The sequence below is a fragment of the Triturus cristatus genome, chromosome 1_1 (assembly GCF_964204655.1).
Source record: "Triturus cristatus chromosome 1_1, aTriCri1.1, whole genome shotgun sequence".
NCBI lineage: Eukaryota > Metazoa > Chordata > Amphibia > Caudata > Salamandridae > Triturus > Triturus cristatus.
In genome coordinates, this window is record NC_140579.1 from 139,567,435 (window position 1) to 139,585,688 (window position 18,254).

The 18,254-nt window shown below is 49.6% G+C and overlaps 1 protein-coding gene across 1 annotated transcript in view; it reads left to right on the plus strand.

The window, feature by feature from the left end:
• The window catches only part of WDR46 (WD repeat domain 46), a 73,671-nt gene that overhangs the window by 40,061 nt on the left and 15,356 nt on the right, over positions 1 to 18,254 (plus strand). The window contains exon 13 of the mRNA XM_085620437.1: positions 17,962 to 18,056. Within this exon, the coding sequence (XP_085476563.1) occupies positions 17,962 to 18,056 (95 nt within the window). The remainder of the gene's footprint in view (positions 1 to 17,961; positions 18,057 to 18,254) is intronic.

Consider the following 18,254-nt stretch of genomic DNA (forward strand, 5'->3'; position numbering starts at 1 on the left):
ATAATATCTGGTGTTGCTAAAGTGAATGTGGTGTGAAGATGTGAAGATATAAAAAGTCCCATAGGGTGAATGAAGCGCCGCGATTTGGTAAATGTAAAGTGCCATGGGGATTTATGAAGTCACACACCGTAGTGTGTAGCGCTGCGGTTTGCTAAAGTGTAAGAGCAAAATATCAAAAAATTTACATACCAGAGTATATAGTGCCACGTTTTGTTGAAGTGAAAGCGCTGTAATCTAAAAAGTCATATACCAGGGAATAAAGTGCTGCGGTTTGTTAAAGTGAAAGCGCTATGTGAATCTAGGAAGTTACATACCAGTAAATGTAGCGACGAGATATTTATTTGTTAAATGAGGGTTTTGGATGCTTGCATTATTTTGGTGTCTGTTGCTTATGATAAGTTAATAGGCACAAATATTTACGGTTCTAAGTAAATACGACTTTTATTTTCAGCTAGTTAAGCCGTTTGAGACTGTGGCTGCAATAACCTTGGAAAAGCAAATTTGTTGGCCACTTGATAATTATTTCATTAAAGACCCAACAGGGTGCAGCTGTAAGGAAAATTAACACGGGTAGGACAGTGGGGTGGGGGTGGGGGGTAAAGGTAGGGGGGGCGTGGAGGATTGTACCAGGGAGTTATAACGTGAAAGCGAAAAATAATTCAGGAAGCGGAATTTCATTACATGTAGTGTGTTGGGGTCCTACTTAAGTTGCTGATGTAGGCCTCAGAGCTATGCAATGTCTAAAGAAAAGTGATTAGCATGTATATGTCTGATATAAAAACAACAATGTAAAAGTGTAATATAGGGCGAGCTATTTCTAGAAAGCATACATGGTATGAAAAACAAGCATTGGCATAGCCAATAGGTCTCTCCTTTGGACCTTTATAAGTGTTTAGCCATGTATCAGTTGATGTTGTTGCACAAAGGATATTGTACTGCATAACTAAATACTTATAAGGTCCCAAAGGCGAGACCTATTGGCTATGCCAATGCTTGTTTTTTTGTTCCTTGTCCTTCGGTGACAGTATAAAACGTGTTGGCTTTTCTTGTTAATTAGTTCATAATCCACCTGGAGGTAGTCTAGATTGCAGAGAGCGAAACTAAGAACCCTCCATTTTATTACTTGGCCTTGCGTTTTAAATTAATTACCCCATTTCATAAACAAAAACTCTTTCAAATTCAAAGCTATCGGTATTTCGACTCTGGCAATTTGTGGCCACCTCAGGACGAATGGAAGGCAAGATCATATGTTCCTAGAGCACAATGATTCGACACTTCATATACTTGTGCTAGGGCATAACTCTTGTGCGTAATGTTTTATGGAAGCGGCCAGACTCGGAGGCCTGTTCCACCAATCATGGCCTGGGGCACTTGGCTGAGGATGATGTCATTGGATTTATTAAAATCCTGGCTCTGAGAACGCTGCATTCCCCTCCATCCGTAGAGCATCTCAGACCAAGGATCGCCAGTTCGCTGCTCGCACCCGGCCGTGAATCAAGGTGTCGCTGATATCCGTGTCTTGTAGTTTGGCTGCTAGCCACAAATATTCAGACAGTATGAGATTGAGAAATGGGACAGAATTTGGTTAGATCCGTCAAATGCCAGTTACCCTTCTTCAGCGGTGAGATTACCATGATAGCCTTAAGAATGGGTAGCACAGTAGCAGACCAGAAGGAGCGGTTCACCTGATCGCTGAGGTACGAAGCAATGATCCTTATTTTTAGTGAGAGCAGGCCATGGACCATGAGATGAGCCGGGGCTTGTTCAGAGCAGGAGAAGCTTTGGATAGACTGCCACCACTACTGGTGGAATGTTAGGCTTTTTGTTTCAAAGGTGGGACTGATATTTTAACAGCTTTAGACACACATACATTGTAAGAAATCCTGCATAATTCAGGACAGTTAGTGGCGTTGGGCAAGTACAATTTGCCAATAACTTTGAAAAGTTCCATGAAAGTTTTTGATGCAGAGAAACCTCGAAGTGTCATTTTGGTATTTTTCCTAAAGAGCTGTAGTTCCTGAGATAGCCAGCACCCCTGTATCATCAGCACTGGGTGTTCATCTCCATTTACACCTGGCCAAGCGAAGTTAGTGTTTCTTGAGTCTACTTTTCTAAGTGCAAACCATCTATGTATCCAAGTGGGCAAATTGGGACCACTTGGGCAAAACATACCTTGTCACATTTAAATTTAAGAAACTCCTGTAAACCAAATGTCTTAAACAGGCCTTCTGTTACGTTTAACGCTTTCATGGGAGTGACTGAAGATCGCCAGGTTGCAGCTCCTGCTTCTCGTCTGGCTCAAGTCGCAGTCCCATATTCTCAAACCTTCCATTGCCATGTCTTACTCCTTGATACAACGCTCGAACGTAACCTTGGTGGTGTTTAGCTCTTTATAAAGCTCCTAAAGTAAATAAAAACTAAGAGGCTGATTCACGAGCATTTGAGTGTGAAAGTAGCATTACAGGAGTATTTTACATACTCCTATCCTTTGGTGAGTCTGCCTTGAAACATCTAAGACACTATTAGTGAAAGTGCAAAGAAGGCACAGTCTTTTTCCCTTTCCACGAATTGTGTATTAACCTCTTCTGTGCCCATGACGAGATAGTCTCGTCATGGAGCACGGTCGCGCTGTGCCCATGACGAGACTATCTCGTCATGAACCCCACCCACTAATGCAACACCCGGCACAGGAGGGGGAAAGGGCGTGGCACTGAAGGGGTTAATATATCCTATTTTAGTCCTATTTTAAGTGTTTGGAGGCCAGTTCACAAAGGCATGCAAGAGCACGTCAAAGAGAACTACAGGAATATAACTTCACATGCTCCTGTATACCTTCAGGAATCCACCCCAACGTTAAATAGACTGTCTGTGTGAAACATAACGTTTCCTAGTAAAAAAACATATGATCGAAGTACAGTGTTTACGTTGTTGTAACATATCTTTAGGATTTGGGTATCAAGGGCTTTAGTCCTCATTCGTCTTTCTAGTGTAAGTTTGCCAGATGTTAGACACTAGCTCTGCCTCGTCACATTTTTATTTGTTTTGTTTGCATCGCTGATTTGTTATTTGGGCTGTCATCACTTCCGTATGCGCATGATACTAAAGTTAGACCCAGTCAAAATCTGGATGTACGCACGGATACGGATTGCTCTTTTGTTCAACGAATGAGTTTATGGACCCCAGCCTTAAACTGAAAACTGTGCAGAAAGTCCCGCCTCTCATTGCTTTTTCTCACCGTGTCACAAGTTACAGATTGCAAAGAGCCCAGAAGGCAGTAGCTAACCTGTCTTTACTATCAATAAAAGTGAAAACACAACCCAGCCTAGATGCCCTCTGCTTCCTTCCTGTCTGCGGGAGGTTCAATTCTAGTCTTTATTTTGTATGACCTTTGAAGCATAGTCCTCATTGGCTTTAGGAAATATCTCCTATCTTCTCAGCCTCACATCCAATCATCCTGTCTCTGTTCCTACATTTAGAAGTGATGGCCATGACTGTTGTGTTTAGTCCAATGAATAACCTCTGGAAATTCTTTCGGAATACTCGATAAATGCTCAAGAACTATCTATGATTCAAGAAGTCCCCAAGACTTGACTTTCAGCCTGAAAGCCTCGTTCTGTGACATTTAATTGTTTTACTGATAAAGGAACTATTGACTTCTTTACCTAAGACATTAAAGTCGAGGCCATTGGAAAAACGTGATAGGATGCCTGCACCATTATCCTTGTGATTATGGATTTTGTTCATGTTTTGCACATATTCACCCTCTGCAGCAAACTTTCAACAGAAAAACAAATTTTGTGGCACAAAGCAAATGTTACTATAAAAAAACACTGCACAGGGTGCAACGCTGATGATGGCAGTCTCTTTGCATAGGTAACGCTGATGATGGCAGTCACTTTGCATACGTTTGATCACACAGGGTGCAACGCTGATGATGGCAGTCACTTTGCATAGGTTTGTTGATCACACAGGGTGCAACGCTGATGATGGCAGTCTCTTTGCATAGGTAACGCTGATGATGGCAGTCACTATGCATACGTTTGATCACACAGGGTGCAACGCTGATGATAGCAGCCTCTTTGCATAGGTAACGCTGATGATGGCTGTCACTTTGCATACGTTTGATCACACAGGGTGCAACGCTGATGATGGCAGTCACTTTGCATAGGTTTGTTGATCACACAGGGTGCAACGCTGATGATGGCAGTCTCTTTGCATAGGTAACGCTGATGATGGCAGTCACTTTGCATACGTTTGATCACACAGGGTGCAACGCTGATGATAGCAGCCTCTTTGCATAGGTAACGCTGATGATGGCTGTCACTTTGCACAGGTTTGTTGATCACACAGGGCGCAACGCTGATGATGGCAGTCACTTTGCATAGGTTTGTTGATCACACAGGGTGCAACGCTGATGATGGCACTCACTTTGCATAGGTTTGTTGATCACACAGGGTGCAACGCTGATGATGGCAGTCACTTTGCATAGGTTTGTTGATCACACAGGGTGCAACGCTGATGATGGCAGCCTCTTTGCATAGGTAACGCTGATGATGGCTGTCACTTTGCACAGGTTTGTTGATCACACAGGGCGCAACGCTGATGATGGCAGTCACTTTGCATAGGTTTGTTGATCACACAGGGTGCAACGCTGATGATGGCACTCACTTTGCATAGGTTTGTTGATCACACAGGGTGCAACGCTGATGATGGCAGTCACTTTGCATAGGTTTGTTGATCACACAGGGTGCAACGCTGATGATGGCAGCCTCTTTGCATAGGTAACGCTGATGATGGCTGTCACTTTGCACAGGTTTGTTGATCACACAGGGCGCAACGCTGATGATGGCAGTCACTTTGCATAGGTTTGTTGATCACACAGGGTGCAACGCTGATGATGGCACTCGCTTTGCATAGGTTTGTTGATCACACAGGGTGCAACGCTGATGATGGCAGTCACTTTGCATAGGTTTGTTGATCACACAGGGTGCAACGCTGATGATGGCAGCCTCTTTGCATAGGTAACGCTGATGATGGCTGTCACTTTGCACAGGTTTGTTGATCACACAGGGCGCAACGCTGATGATGGCAGTCACTTTGCATAGGTTTGTTGATCACACAGGGTGCAACGCTGATGATGGCACTCACTTTGCATAGGTTTGTTGATCACACAGGGTGCAACGCTGATGATGGCAGTCACTCTGCATAGGTAACGCTGATGATGGCAGTCACTTTGCATAGGTTTGCTGCTCACCTTTCATGTGTTGATCACTGGATTCAGAAACTAGTAGCAATGAGAAGTAACGTTTGCACAGATGGTGTTTACATATCCAATTGCTGAACTCAGAAATGGCTTTTGTCACTTAACACATTTCTGACCTATTTAAAGGTAATTTAACCAAGGTGTAAGCAATGATTGAAACAAAACATTCTATGGCAGTGCAGCACTTTTTGAGCAAATTCATGTTACACCTCCGACACTTGTCAAAACAGCACTTCATTCAGGAGGCACTCTGCTCACAGAATAATACTGCACAACGTACTTCTGTTTTAAGGTCTGATCTCTTGAACCATACCCTGCCTCCTAATAAGATACCTACACATTTCCGAATTCTGTTCCACAAGTGTGTCTTCATGGAAATCTGTGTTTCTCTTGTGCCAAAATGCACAGACCGGGTAAAATAAATCCTAACTACACCGAAGCATATATGGGTTATGCACAATGAAAGTGCACAAGTGGGCTTGTTTTCTGCTGAGTGGAACATTTAATAATTTACACAAACTATTTTACTCTAAGTTAAAAGCAACTGTGTTAAAATGGTGTTCCTGCAATTCCACGTGAACAATATGTTCAGTAGAATCTGGTGAAAGTATAGGCTTTCCTTTCATTTGTTTTAAAACTTTGTATTTTGCTTAGTATTTGAATCCCTTTAGTATCTATGGGTGTCAATGTAACAAAATAGGAAATTAAAGGGGCCACCTCATTTGCCTTTATTTGATCCAGTTTAATCCCTGTGCTGCATAATTTGTTTTTGTACTGCCACATAATTCCAGTGACTCTGGACAGACCCTGTATCCACCAGTCTTGGAGTACCTGCTATTTCCATCTACATTTCCATCTCTATTTACCAATTTGTCAGCAAACTCTAGTTTGTGGCAGCTCAAAGGAGTCATTTGCAGCCTTAGTAAAAACTATAATCTTATTATCTGCAGTACCGTTGAAACTTACTTAGAATGCGTACTGAAATTGTGTCTTCATTCCCGCGCTCTGCACAATATCAGTAGGACCGTTACAATACCAGTAGTTGGTTACTTACCTCCAGAGAATTTATTTTGCGTGACTTTTGTTAAATGCTGTAGGATAGATGGCGCCCCGTTGAGTATGACTTGGTTGTGGGGATGGGGCGACTTTAATGCTATTGAAATGTAGGACAATAAAGTAGAAGATATAGGAGGTGAAGCTGAGATTTGAAGTATACCAGAACCAATGTTTCCAAATATTAAATGTGAGGATTTTCTTAAGTTATTGCCAGTTTAAGACATGGGAGATTAAGTAGTGATAGTTATCTTTAATATTGTCTGGGCCCTCTGACTCGGCAACACAATCGCAGCCCTTCCCAGTGCCCTACGTAAAGCTGATTAACGCAATGTGGAATTAATGCTCTGACAGACAGCAGCATGGACCTACGGGGAAAGGAGCGAGAGAAATACACAGTGATGCGCGTGTGTTTTCATGTTGTCCGGCCTCAATAGAAGAATCCTAAAGAAACCAAGAAATTGGCATGAGCCCAAAACATGAAACCATCTGATGAAGAGATCATGATGAGCGTTACAGGCGTGTAATGCAGACAGAATTCACCAGTTGGCTGGCTTACAATTTGATTAAATATTATAATGGTTAAGAAAGAGGGAGAAATGTAACTGTGCAGAATGTTGGTGGATGGAGGTTAGACCTCAGATAAGAATTAGGGGTGAGATGAAGCTCGCTTTTCTGAAATGGTAACAGTAAATGCTTTGACTCGGAAGACGACACCAAGGCATTCACACAACGCGTAGATCAGAAGAGCTGTTTATCCAAAAGCATCAGGTCAGCATCTCAAAATTCTTCAATAACTTGTAAATATTCCTTTCGAGCGCCTCTTGCCTGTGCTACATGTTGGGAACAGTAAGTCCTTGTTGGCATCACTAATGCTGAATGACATTGTTTAGCTGTGAGAGAGAGTTTTTGTTTCTAAAGAATGTTTCCACCTCCATCTTCTTTCACACGTCTCATGGTGTTTTGTGCTCCTTGAGACCCCCGCTGACGTATTTCCTAGAGCGTCTGACCATATCGCCGAGGTGCATGGTGGGACTAGTGCAGTGTCTTAAAGCCAGATCTATAGTCCACAAGAAAGATTATAGGTTCATGCAAATTTACAGATTGGTCATATTATCTTTGTGTGTACAGTTGAGAGGATCAGGAAGAGGTGCGCAAAATACTTCTTTTTTTTAAAACCTTCATGAAAATTTATGGAAAGTGTTTTGCTTTACCTCTTATACATGAAAATCTTGACTTTTATGACATTTTTTTTTTTTTTGAAAACCTTTATTGAGATATAGTAAATGGACATATCAGACCGCCGTAGACACCTATTACAATGAGTTGCTCCCGCGAGCTCATCTGAACCGATCCGGTGTCTCTCACACAGCCATTTAGCCGACATCCCAGAGGACCGGCGGCATTGCAATAATAACATGACATCAAGCAGTCCAGACTGAATCACTACAGAAGAGTGAAAGACGTATTTGCCCCCAGCCTGCACAGTAGTCTGACATGCCCGCATGACCAACACTCCGTTGTCCAACCTCTACCGCAAGTCTGGTCAAGCTCCTAAGATTTTGTAAACCATATCTCAACGCCCGCCCCCCCACCCCACCCGCCACCATTCCACTGTCTCCTCCTTCGTTGCTTCTGCATGTACACGCTTTCGCAAGCCCAGACGCCAAAATCTGACCAGCCACTGCGCCCCTCGCTTTCAGGCCATTCCAACCCTGCAACTCTCGTTCACGTCTCACTTGCACACTGCTAAGAAGCGCAAGCCGTGGTCGGAGGGCACCCCAGCTCCCCTCCCACCGACCAGCATCCATCCCAGTCGGTGCACTGACATCATAGCCCATCACACCACAATAGAGTCCTATTCTTGTGTCGCGCCCCCCACCGTCCCTCTGTGCGCACCTGGGGCTTCACTTTGTGTCTCCCCCTGACCAGCTGCCTCGGGGTCTCCGGCAGTCAGGTATGTTCTATACAGCGCCCAAAAGTTCTTGGGGCGACTCTTAGGGGGTAACAGTTCGCTATACGTTTCCGCCTGCGTGCTGCAATACAGCATATCTCTAACCCATCGTTTCTTAGTAGGAAGCGGCCCTCTCATCCAGCAGGCCGCCACGACGCGTCGCACGATCAATAACGCCATGTCCGTCAGACGCCGCAGCGCCAGCGGGAGAGGCCTGGAGTAGCCCAGCAGCGCCAAAGCCGGATTAGGGGGGGATCTCTTTTTCCAGAATCTGGCTCAATTCCCGAAACACCGCCGTCCAGAACCGGGCCACACCTGGGCAAAGCCAGGCCATGTGCAGGAAGTCAGCCACGGGGACATGACAGCGCTCGCACTCCGCCGTGGGGCGCAACCCGTACCTATGCAGTCTTTCAGGGGTGTAATAGACCCGCTGTAAAAACTTAAAATGTATCAATCGGTGTCGACCATTCAAGGAAACCTTTTTAGTGCTAGAACAGCAGTACTTCCACATCTCATCCGAAATGTCCATTTCAAGATCCGTCTGCCAGTCTCGCCGCGCTGCAGAGCACTGATGCACCCTTTGCTGGTCACCAAGTTTTTTGAGGGTCGAGACCAATTTGGACGGCGCCGCAGTTTTGATAACATAGGAAAGTTCCGGGATTTCAGGGGGTTCCTCCCCGCACGGCCCCAACAGAGACAGCAACGCGCCACGGACCCTATGAAATTGAAAGCGCTGGAGTAACGTGATCTCTGGCTGAGTCGAGACGACACTCTCCAGTGTCTTGGCCACTCCGCCCTGAAACAGGTCCGCCATCCTAACTATTCCCAAATCACTCAGCGCCCGCTTCACCCCTGCTTCCCGCAGAGGGGGGAGCCAAGCTGCCCACTCCACCCGCATCAACGGGGAGTATAAGAGATCGCGGCCTTGCGCCCTCATAACCGCACCCCATGCGTGGTTTGTGGCTCTGAGCGAGTCCAACAGTCCCACCCTACGATCCACAGGCAGAAAGACCGTCGCCGGGAGAGGGAGCGGATCCGCAAACAAGCGCTCCAGTAACACATGCGGAATATCTGGTTTGGCATGTATCCACGTATGCAAATGGGACGCCTGTGCCACTCTGTAGTAACTTTCTAGGTCCGGAGCTCCGAGCCCCCCCATCTCGTAGGGCAGCGTCAGCACTTTCCACTGGACTCTAGGTTGTTTACCACCCCAGGCCAGTCGAGTCAGGGTCTGAGTCAACTGTGCAAAGAAGGTCTTGGGGAGCACTATAGGGATGTTGTTGAAAAGGAACAGAAATCGCGGTAGGACGACCATTTTCATGATGGCAATTCTGCCCATTAGCGACAAAGGGAGCCTGTTCCACTCCTCCACCTCGTCTACAAGTTTGGAATAAGCTACTCCATAGTTTTCCCTCAGCAAGACCTCCGAGTCCCTGTGCAGCCGAATCCCCAAGTAGCGGATTGAGTCCGTTGTCCACTGCAAAGGGTATTCCATAGGGAATGGCAATGTAGCCGGAGTCAACGGGAAAGCCAGCGACTTGTTCCAGTTGACCTTGAGGCCCGACAGCGCCCCAAACCGGACCACCTCCCGCAAGATGGAAGCGAGATTCTCCTCCGGGTCTCGGATGTACAGCAGCGTATCGTCCGCGTAGGTGGAAATACCAATCTTATAGGAGGGAAAGTTAATGCCCTCGAATCTGTGGTATTCTCTTATTGCGCACGCTAAAGGTTCCGCCACCAGCGCATATAGGAGTGGGGATAGAGGGCAACCCTGCCTGGTCCCCCTGGAGATTGCAAACGCCTCCGTGACTCGGTCTCCGAGGCGCAGCCGGGCAGTGGGCCTAAAATACAATGCTCCAAGCATCTGCAAAAAAGGCTCTCCCAGTCCAAGTTTCCTCAATACCCTCACCATAAACGGCCATTCCACTGAATCAAACGCTTTCTCCATATCCAGGAAGAGCGCTAAGGCCTTACTCTCTGGGCGCACATGCTGCATGACTCCAAGGACCGTGCGGAGATTTTACGTGAGATTCCTGGATGGAACAAAGCCTGCCTGCTCCGGCGCCACGAGCTCCGGCACCAGTAGCGCTAAGCGCGTGGCCAGCACCTTAGCATATATCTTGGCATCGACATTAATCAGGGAGAGTGGCCTATAGGAACCGCACAGGTTAGAGGGTTTCCCGGGTTTTAAAATGGTAACTAGCAGGGCCTCTCGCATCGTGTCAGGCATGCAGCCTTCAAGACATATGTCGTCAAAAAGAGTCATAAGGTGCGGGAGGAGCTGGTCCTGGAAGGCCTTATAAAAAGCCACCGTCAGCCCGTCTGCTCCCGGGGCAGTGCCCGCCCTCATACCTCCCAGAGCCTCCAGAATCTCATCCTTTTGTATGGGCAGCGCCAGGAATTCCCTCCGCGAGTTGGACAAAAACGGCATTTTAATGTAACTGAGGTAGTCGTCTATCTCCTCTTCCATGTGAGTGGACTGAGATTTATACAGTCCAGCATAATAGGCCCTGAATTCTTCTATTATCCCCGTCTCGTCAGTGATCACATCGCCCGAGGCAGTGACGAGCTCGTCGATGACTAGGGGTCGCCTAGCGTTACGGAGTATCCCCGCAAGTAAGGATCCCGGGCGCTCGCCCTCCCCGTAGGTACGAGCCGTGGCGTACTTTCCCATATGTTGCACCTCTCGGTCCGCTTCACTGTTGAACTCAGTGACCAGGTTCTGCAGCCGCGCAGCTACCTCAGGGTCCGCAGAAATCCCCTGACTCTCCTCCAACCGCGCAATCTGCGTCTCCAGAGCCCCCAGCCGCTGCCGTATGGACTTAAGCACACCAGAATGCATAGTCATTGCAACACCGCGAATATAAGCCTTAAACGAGTCCCACACCGTTTGGAAACTCTGGACTGAGCCTGAATTTACCTCAAAGAACGATTCTATTTCATCCGCCAGTTCCCCCCGGAACACGTCATCTAACAGTGAGTAAGGCGGCAGCCGCCACGTGAACGGCGGTACTCGTCGGTGCGGAGTAGCCATTACCAATAGAAGGGGGGAGTGGTCCGACAAAGTGCGCGGCAAGACCTCGCAGCCCCTAATGCCCGCAAGCAATGACCGTGACACTAACCAATAGTCTATTCTGGTATGCACGTCGTGGAATGCCGAGTAATGCGTGAAGCCCCCTTTACCCGGGTGCCGATGCCGCCAGACATCTAACATTTCCAGTCTGGTTAATTCTGCCTGCATATGTAGGGCGGCGGTCGCCGGGCGGCGTGCCGGCCCCGAGGAGCGGTCCAAATCCGGATTGAATGTAAAGTTAAAGTCACCACCCCATACCATGCCAGTGTGCACGTGTTGCCTGCATTGTGTCGCCAGTGCATCATAGAACTCAGGAGAGTCGTAATTGGGGCCGTACACATTGACTACAATTAGGTCATGGCCCTTCCCAGCCCACCGCGCTATTAAGTAACGCCCGTCCGGGTCGGTGGTCAGCGACGTCAACCGCAGGTTCGATCGTGGGTTTACCCAAGTAACCACCCCTCTGGAGTGTGATGTAAAGCCCGCCGCCGCGCTGTTGCCCACTAGCCCCTTCGCCGCTAACAGTTTACTTGTAAGAGGGAGGTGGGTCTCCTGAAGTAGTGCCAAGTCAATGTGATGCCGGTGGAGATAATTCAAAACTTTCCTGAGCTTGCGATAATCGTTCAACCCCCGAACATTCCACGTCAACGCCCTAATGGCCACTTCGCCAGTGTCACCCATCGGCTCTCCTAGTCCAGTCATCCCAGCAGAAACATACAGCAACCGCTGCAGCGCAGGGGCTGGGCGGGAGTCCCCGCCCACCATTTGGCTCCAGACAACCTGAAACAGCCATACAGCAGTAAGGCAGAAGACTTGCCACTCAGCAGACAGTGCGGATCACAGTTCCCAACCACAGAACGTCCCTCTAACTTCCCAGCCCTCCTCCCACAGCCGACCGCCCCCAACCTGGCCAGACAGATCCCCAGTACCACCCCCCTCCCTACCCCACAACAAACATACAAAACCATCCCCAAACCAGCCCCCAGAGGGGCCATGTAAGCTATCAGCGCTGGGGCAGGGGCCGCCGATGAACAGCTACCCTAAAACTCTCAACAGTCCACCATATAGCCGTGCCCCCACTCCTAAGCCCCAAGTCTCAGTACAGCTCGAGCTATTATCGCCTCCCCTCCAATAGTTCTAGGGGGGACCCCAAGACCCCCATCAGAGGCGAGCCACCCCACCTATCTAAGCTTGCAAGGCACACTCTAAGCGCCCCCATTTAGTCATCTAGGCCGGAGCCCATTTGTCTCGTAGACCGGCCCGCACGGTGAGCCCCAGGCACCACCCCAACCAGAGTCCCGCAGTTATAAAGGCCGCAGAGCTATCCCGCCATTGACCAGTCAGTGGAAGCAGACCAGCCCCCACCACTCCTCCAAGTCTAGGGCCTCGACACCAGGGCACCCCCAACACATCAGAAAGTTCTCACCCAGCTGCAGCTTCAAAGTCCTCCGGGGTGGTCGCCGTCTCCTGCGCACCGACAATGTTCCAGCAGCCACGACACCGCCAGGGAAGCGGCTGCCCCCACGACAGGGCGGCAACCCCCCGCCAGGAGGCAGAGCGTATCCAGAGGCCACTGCCAGCAACCTAGTCCTGCTCCCCCAGGCTGGAGGCCTCCGCCCGGGCGTCGACGCCGTCCTGCAGCCCGCGCCGTTGCTCCTTCGACCACTCCCTCAGGGATCGCTGCAGCTCCCTCGGATCCATGAAGAAGTGCGAGTGCCCCTGCCTGTTGATCCGGAGCCTCGCCGGGTATAACATAGCATAGTCCAGGCCCAAGTCGCGGAGTTGTTTTTTGTAGGGTGCAAACTGCCTGCGCTCCTCCTGGACCTTCGCCGTGAAGTCGGGATAGATGGAGATGTCCATCCCTTCATATTGCAGCTTCCCCTTTTCCCTTGCCACCCGCAGGGCTGTGTCTCTGTCCCTATAATTCAGTAGTTTTGCTATTATGGGTCTTGCGGGCGCCCCAGGCTTGGGGCGAGGGCCCAACGAACGATGGGCTCTCTCGACAACAAACATGGGGGAGAACACGTCCTCTCCCAGCAGAGCCCGCAGCAGTTTTTCAACGAAGAGTTCCATTCGCCCGGTGTGCGTCGACTCCGCCACGCCGGTGATGCGGACGTTCGACCTCCTCGAACGGGCCTCCAAATCTTCGGACTTGTCCTGAATGACCTGCAGTAGTTTACTGAATTGCCTGCGATCCGAGTCCCATGCCGTCTGTGCCTCCTCCACCTGCGTTATTCTCTGTTCGGACGCATCCAGCCTCTCTGAATTCTTATCCACTCGTTCCGACATGCGGTCCATGCGGTATGTGAGCGCATCAAGCTTGGTGTCTATCGCGGTCAGACTGCCCTGTAGCCCTTTTTCCATTGCCGCCAGCATTGCTTTGATGTCGGCGCACATAGAGCTCTCCGAGGACGCTCCATCTGGAGGCCGCGCCGGCGGTGCTTCATCGGGCCCCTTCGGCTTACGGGGATCAAAAGACAGTTTGTGCTGGGTCTTATCGCTTTTGCCCATGGCGACGCTGAGGGTCAGCGGCCGCCGCGCGTCCGCCACTCCGGGGCAAAGTCCTGATCCAAGGGGGGCCGCGCTACAGGTAACCCCCACCACGTCTCGCAAATGCCCGGGCCGCCGACCACTCCGAGTCACAATTCCACTCTCTGGTCTCTTCCCGGCCACAGTCACCAGTCAGCTCGCAGAGTCGTAGGTCAGCCTGTGCCACTCCCAGTGTCCGATCGCCACCGCAGGCCCGAGCGAGAGAGGGGTGCTCCCTACCCGGGACAGCTGTTCCACGCTCCTCCACGTGCTCCGCCGCAATCCGGGACCGGGAGGGCACCCCAGGGGCAGCGACCAGTGACTGCTATCCGCGAGGGCCACACACAGAAGGGCTGCGGCAGCAGACCGCTCCCATCCACCCGATCGCCCCAGTGGCCCCTCCAACTCACGCAGCCAGGCCGCAGCACAGGTCAAGAGATCGAGCCCTCCGGCCCCTCACCGTCGCCCACCGGTCCGTCCACGGCACAGACACCAGCCTCCTGTCAAGCAGGGGGCAGCGAAGGAGGGCGCCGCAGCAACAAGGCACAGCTCGGAGCAAGAAGGAGCGGCGATCACTCTGTGGACTCCACGGGCCCGGGTTATCGCCTGGGGTGCAGGGGGGGGAGAGCGCCAACACCCGGGCAGCCTGCAAGGGCCCACGACTCCCGGGCACCCAGTTCCGTCACCGCTGCGCTCCCCCGCCGTCTCGCGGGTGCCCCTCGGCCTGCGCCGATCCTCAGGGGAGCCAGAGGGGGGGGCGGCCCACACCAGACCGCCTGCCTCCCCCGCCGTCCGATGCAAATGTTTCTCGGGGGAGTCTCCGGGTCCAAATCACCGGGGGTAGCAAGGGCTCCACGCGGCGCGAGCAGCCGCCTCCGCCGGGGGGCCCAGTCAGCAATCCAGCCGGAGGGGGGGGGAGACACCACAACTCACTCTCCTCACCCCCTACGGGTCCGCGCTCCTCCGCCCGTGTGTCCGGTGCACTTGGCTCCGCTGCTCCGCCGTCTCCCGGGCTCACAGGAGACGAACCGGGCCGATCGGGTCCTCCCCCTTCAATTCTGCCGCACATCGCGTGACGCACGGCGGGGAGAGCCACAGTACAGCCCGGGGATCGCGGCCCAGTCCGCCTCTCCGTACAGCGCCCGCCGTTGTCGACTCTCCGGGCCCCGCTCGCTGTCGCCGGGCATCCGAGGTGAGGCAGCTCAGTACAGGAGGGAACCCCCTCGCCAGCAAACTCGTCAGCTCCGCCGTTCAGGATACTGTAGTCGGATAGTTTGGGGCTTAGAGCGGGAGCTCTGCGCTTACGCGTCCGGCTAGCTCCGCCCCCCCGACTTTTATGACATTTCATGTCACACTATTGCTTATTTAAAATTAACATAATGTTTATGAACTGGGAGCTACTGCAGTTTCTTGAGGTGGTTTGTGATGTGAGTCTGGGGTGTGGGGGGTTGGTTCCAGCATACGTCTCGCTGCTGCATTGCAGATGACCTGGAGACGTTTGGGGTGGACAGAGATTACCCACATAGAGAGCATTGCCGTAGTCTAGTTTGCTGGTTATCAGAACCTGGGTTACTGTTCTCCAGTAGTATGAGCTGCTTAAAAATCTTTTTGAGGAGTTTGAGGGTGCTGACTCAGGATCACGCCACAGCTTTGACTTAGTTGGTCATCAATAGTTGTTTGTCTACCACCACGCTGAGATTCCTGGCTCGATTGGTAGGGTTGGGTGCTTGTACAATTTTAACTGGCTGCCAGGCCAGAGTCCAAAGGGGCATTCTTTTTGAAAAGTGCCATTTCTGTTTTGAGGTGCATTTTTGCCCCATAGAAAACCATTGAACATCATAACTGCTCTGCAGTACATACAGAGACTGAACAGGAGGCATGTTGAAGGGTGCCTTGGCTGTGTTCCCCATCAGGTCGTAGAGCTTGTCTGGCAAACATTTCGAGCTGGCCCTTTGGTGCTAAGTATTTAGAAACAGGGACAGTTGCAGCATACAACTCTTGAACCACTATGACATGGCTGGGCATGATGAAATGATCACACAAAGTTTTTCTCAGGTTGCAGTGTCCATTGTTGTATTCGGAGTATCGTTAAGGCATTAATATCTAGGGTTAATAGATACCAAAAATCAGTCTCCGAATGGAAAAACCTGTTCACTGTTTGAAGTACAACGGGCACATTCTTATATTTGAGTGTCGCATGAAGGGGTAATGTGTCAGCACTGCTCCCAGACGTTTTTCAGGACTTGTTGCTTCATAAAAAAAAGGTGGAATTTGTGACTTTAAAATGTTTGTTGCAGAGGTTTCGACAAGATCGGTCTTTCAGTTATGAATAGATATCTGAACGGGAGAGACAGGATTTCCCTTACCTGGTAACATTTATCAATAAATATGAAGTACATACAGTTGTGTGTGAACAGCGCTTTGCTGCCTCTTACGAGGCCAAAAGCACTTTCCAGATTGGTAAGTGTTGCTGAGGAGTTTTGGTGCCGTATGTGCAGCAAAGGTGTGTATCGATTACTGCGTTGAAACACTGCATGAAGCAGAGCGATGTATGAGGGGTCTGGTCGCGTTTGCATATGCCAACCGGATGCTTCCCAGATTTACGTCGTCTGGTAACTGATACAATAGCATGACTGGATCCATCCAGAATTAGCAACGATTTATCCAGGGTGTAACCAACACCAAAGGAGGTCTTTGTGGTCCACACACAGTTGACCCAGCACAACCCAAAGTTAACCGCACCATACCACAGTAGTCTGCCTACAGGAAATAGTGAAATTCACCCAGAATGTGCCTGGCGCAGCCCACACAAAAGATATGTACTTGGACACTATGCAGCTGATTTGAGATGTCAATAGTCTGTCATTCCCTTTAAAATCGAAATCTTTCCGCACTGCACTGGTAGTGCCTGAGAGTCGAAAGCAAGGCAAAGGGGGTTGGATAAGCCCAATCATTGGGAGCAGGGAGTAACATCCGCCAATGTCTAGGGCTGCAAGGCCATCCATCTAAGTACCATTATTCGAGCTGTCATCCATGAAATAGGAGAATCGATTGGTGCGATGGTTTGGGCTTCAGTAAGGAACAGAGCAGTGGGTATCAGTATATACTGTTCTACTTTTACTTCAAGCAGATGCAGTATTGTTGGGATAAAAAGGCAGGATTCAGTAGTCCTGAAGAAGTTCCTGCTGCGAGGAACGAAACATGTTGGCTGTACCCCTTATGATAAAGTAAAAATGTAAGGACTGTGTGGATTCTGTATTTTTATTTTAAAATAGGGAGATTAAAACAATTGAGCTAATGGGCTTAAGTGCACAAATGACTGCTTGCTAGGCAGTGGTATATGAGTGCAGCCCCAATGTAACACAAGAAGAAATTAGCATTTCCGATATTTGTGAATACTGTTTAGTTCTTTCTGTAAGATATTAGTTAATATATTACATATGAAAACTCTGTGAATAAACTAAATATAAATTATCTTAGCAAGATCTAATGTGAGATTTTTGGCTCCACTGATTATATTATTTGTTGCATAATTCAGTCTTGTTGTTTTAAATCTGTTAAAAGAAGTTCTGGAAGAAATTAATAAGAATTATTAAAATGCGTTGCACATCCGGTAATCAGCAGTGATTTCACTCTGGAAATGTACTGTTTAGACGTATGACAGACTGCTTTTTAGTGGCACAATGTTACTTTTAGTAAGATAAATCCTTTTCACCCTCACTCAAGCATGACTTTGTTTCATGCACATATAAAATCTTTGCGATTTAAGGTCCCTGATTTGAGCTTGTGAGCATGGAACCACATGTCCTTAGTGTGGCTTCATGCTCGTGTACCTCCATCGTCGATGTATGCGGGACTCTCCTTACCTGCATAAGCCCCTCGTGTGTACGTTTATAGACGTCAGTCCTTTTGTACACCCCTTGTTTCCGCTAACGTGGATTAGTAAGTTACTGCCTTTGATTGTATGCTGCACCCACTTGTGAAGCATGGAGCCACCATTAATCGCTGTGCGTGCCCTCATCGTATTGCCCTGCTACAGACCCGTTGCTTCCCTCTCCTCATACACTGGTCTCCTCACTTGTGTTACAGGTGCCGGAGAGGCCAACTTCGACGCCTTGGAGAGCAATCCCTTCCAGAGCAAGAAGCAGCGCCAGGAGTGGGAGGTCAAGGCTCTGCTTGAGAAGGTGAGTGGTCAGATGACTCCTTCGGGAGGAGAACGGTCTTTGCTTATGGGATCATATAAGCCAACCTTGAAGCCAGCGGGTCCTGCTGCACAGGGAGTGCTTGTGGGCGGCTAGTAGGAGCTTGGCGGACGAGACCGAGATCAAAGTATGGAAAGCAGCTCACATTGCCATGTAGAGGTGAGTGCTTTGATAGAGGAC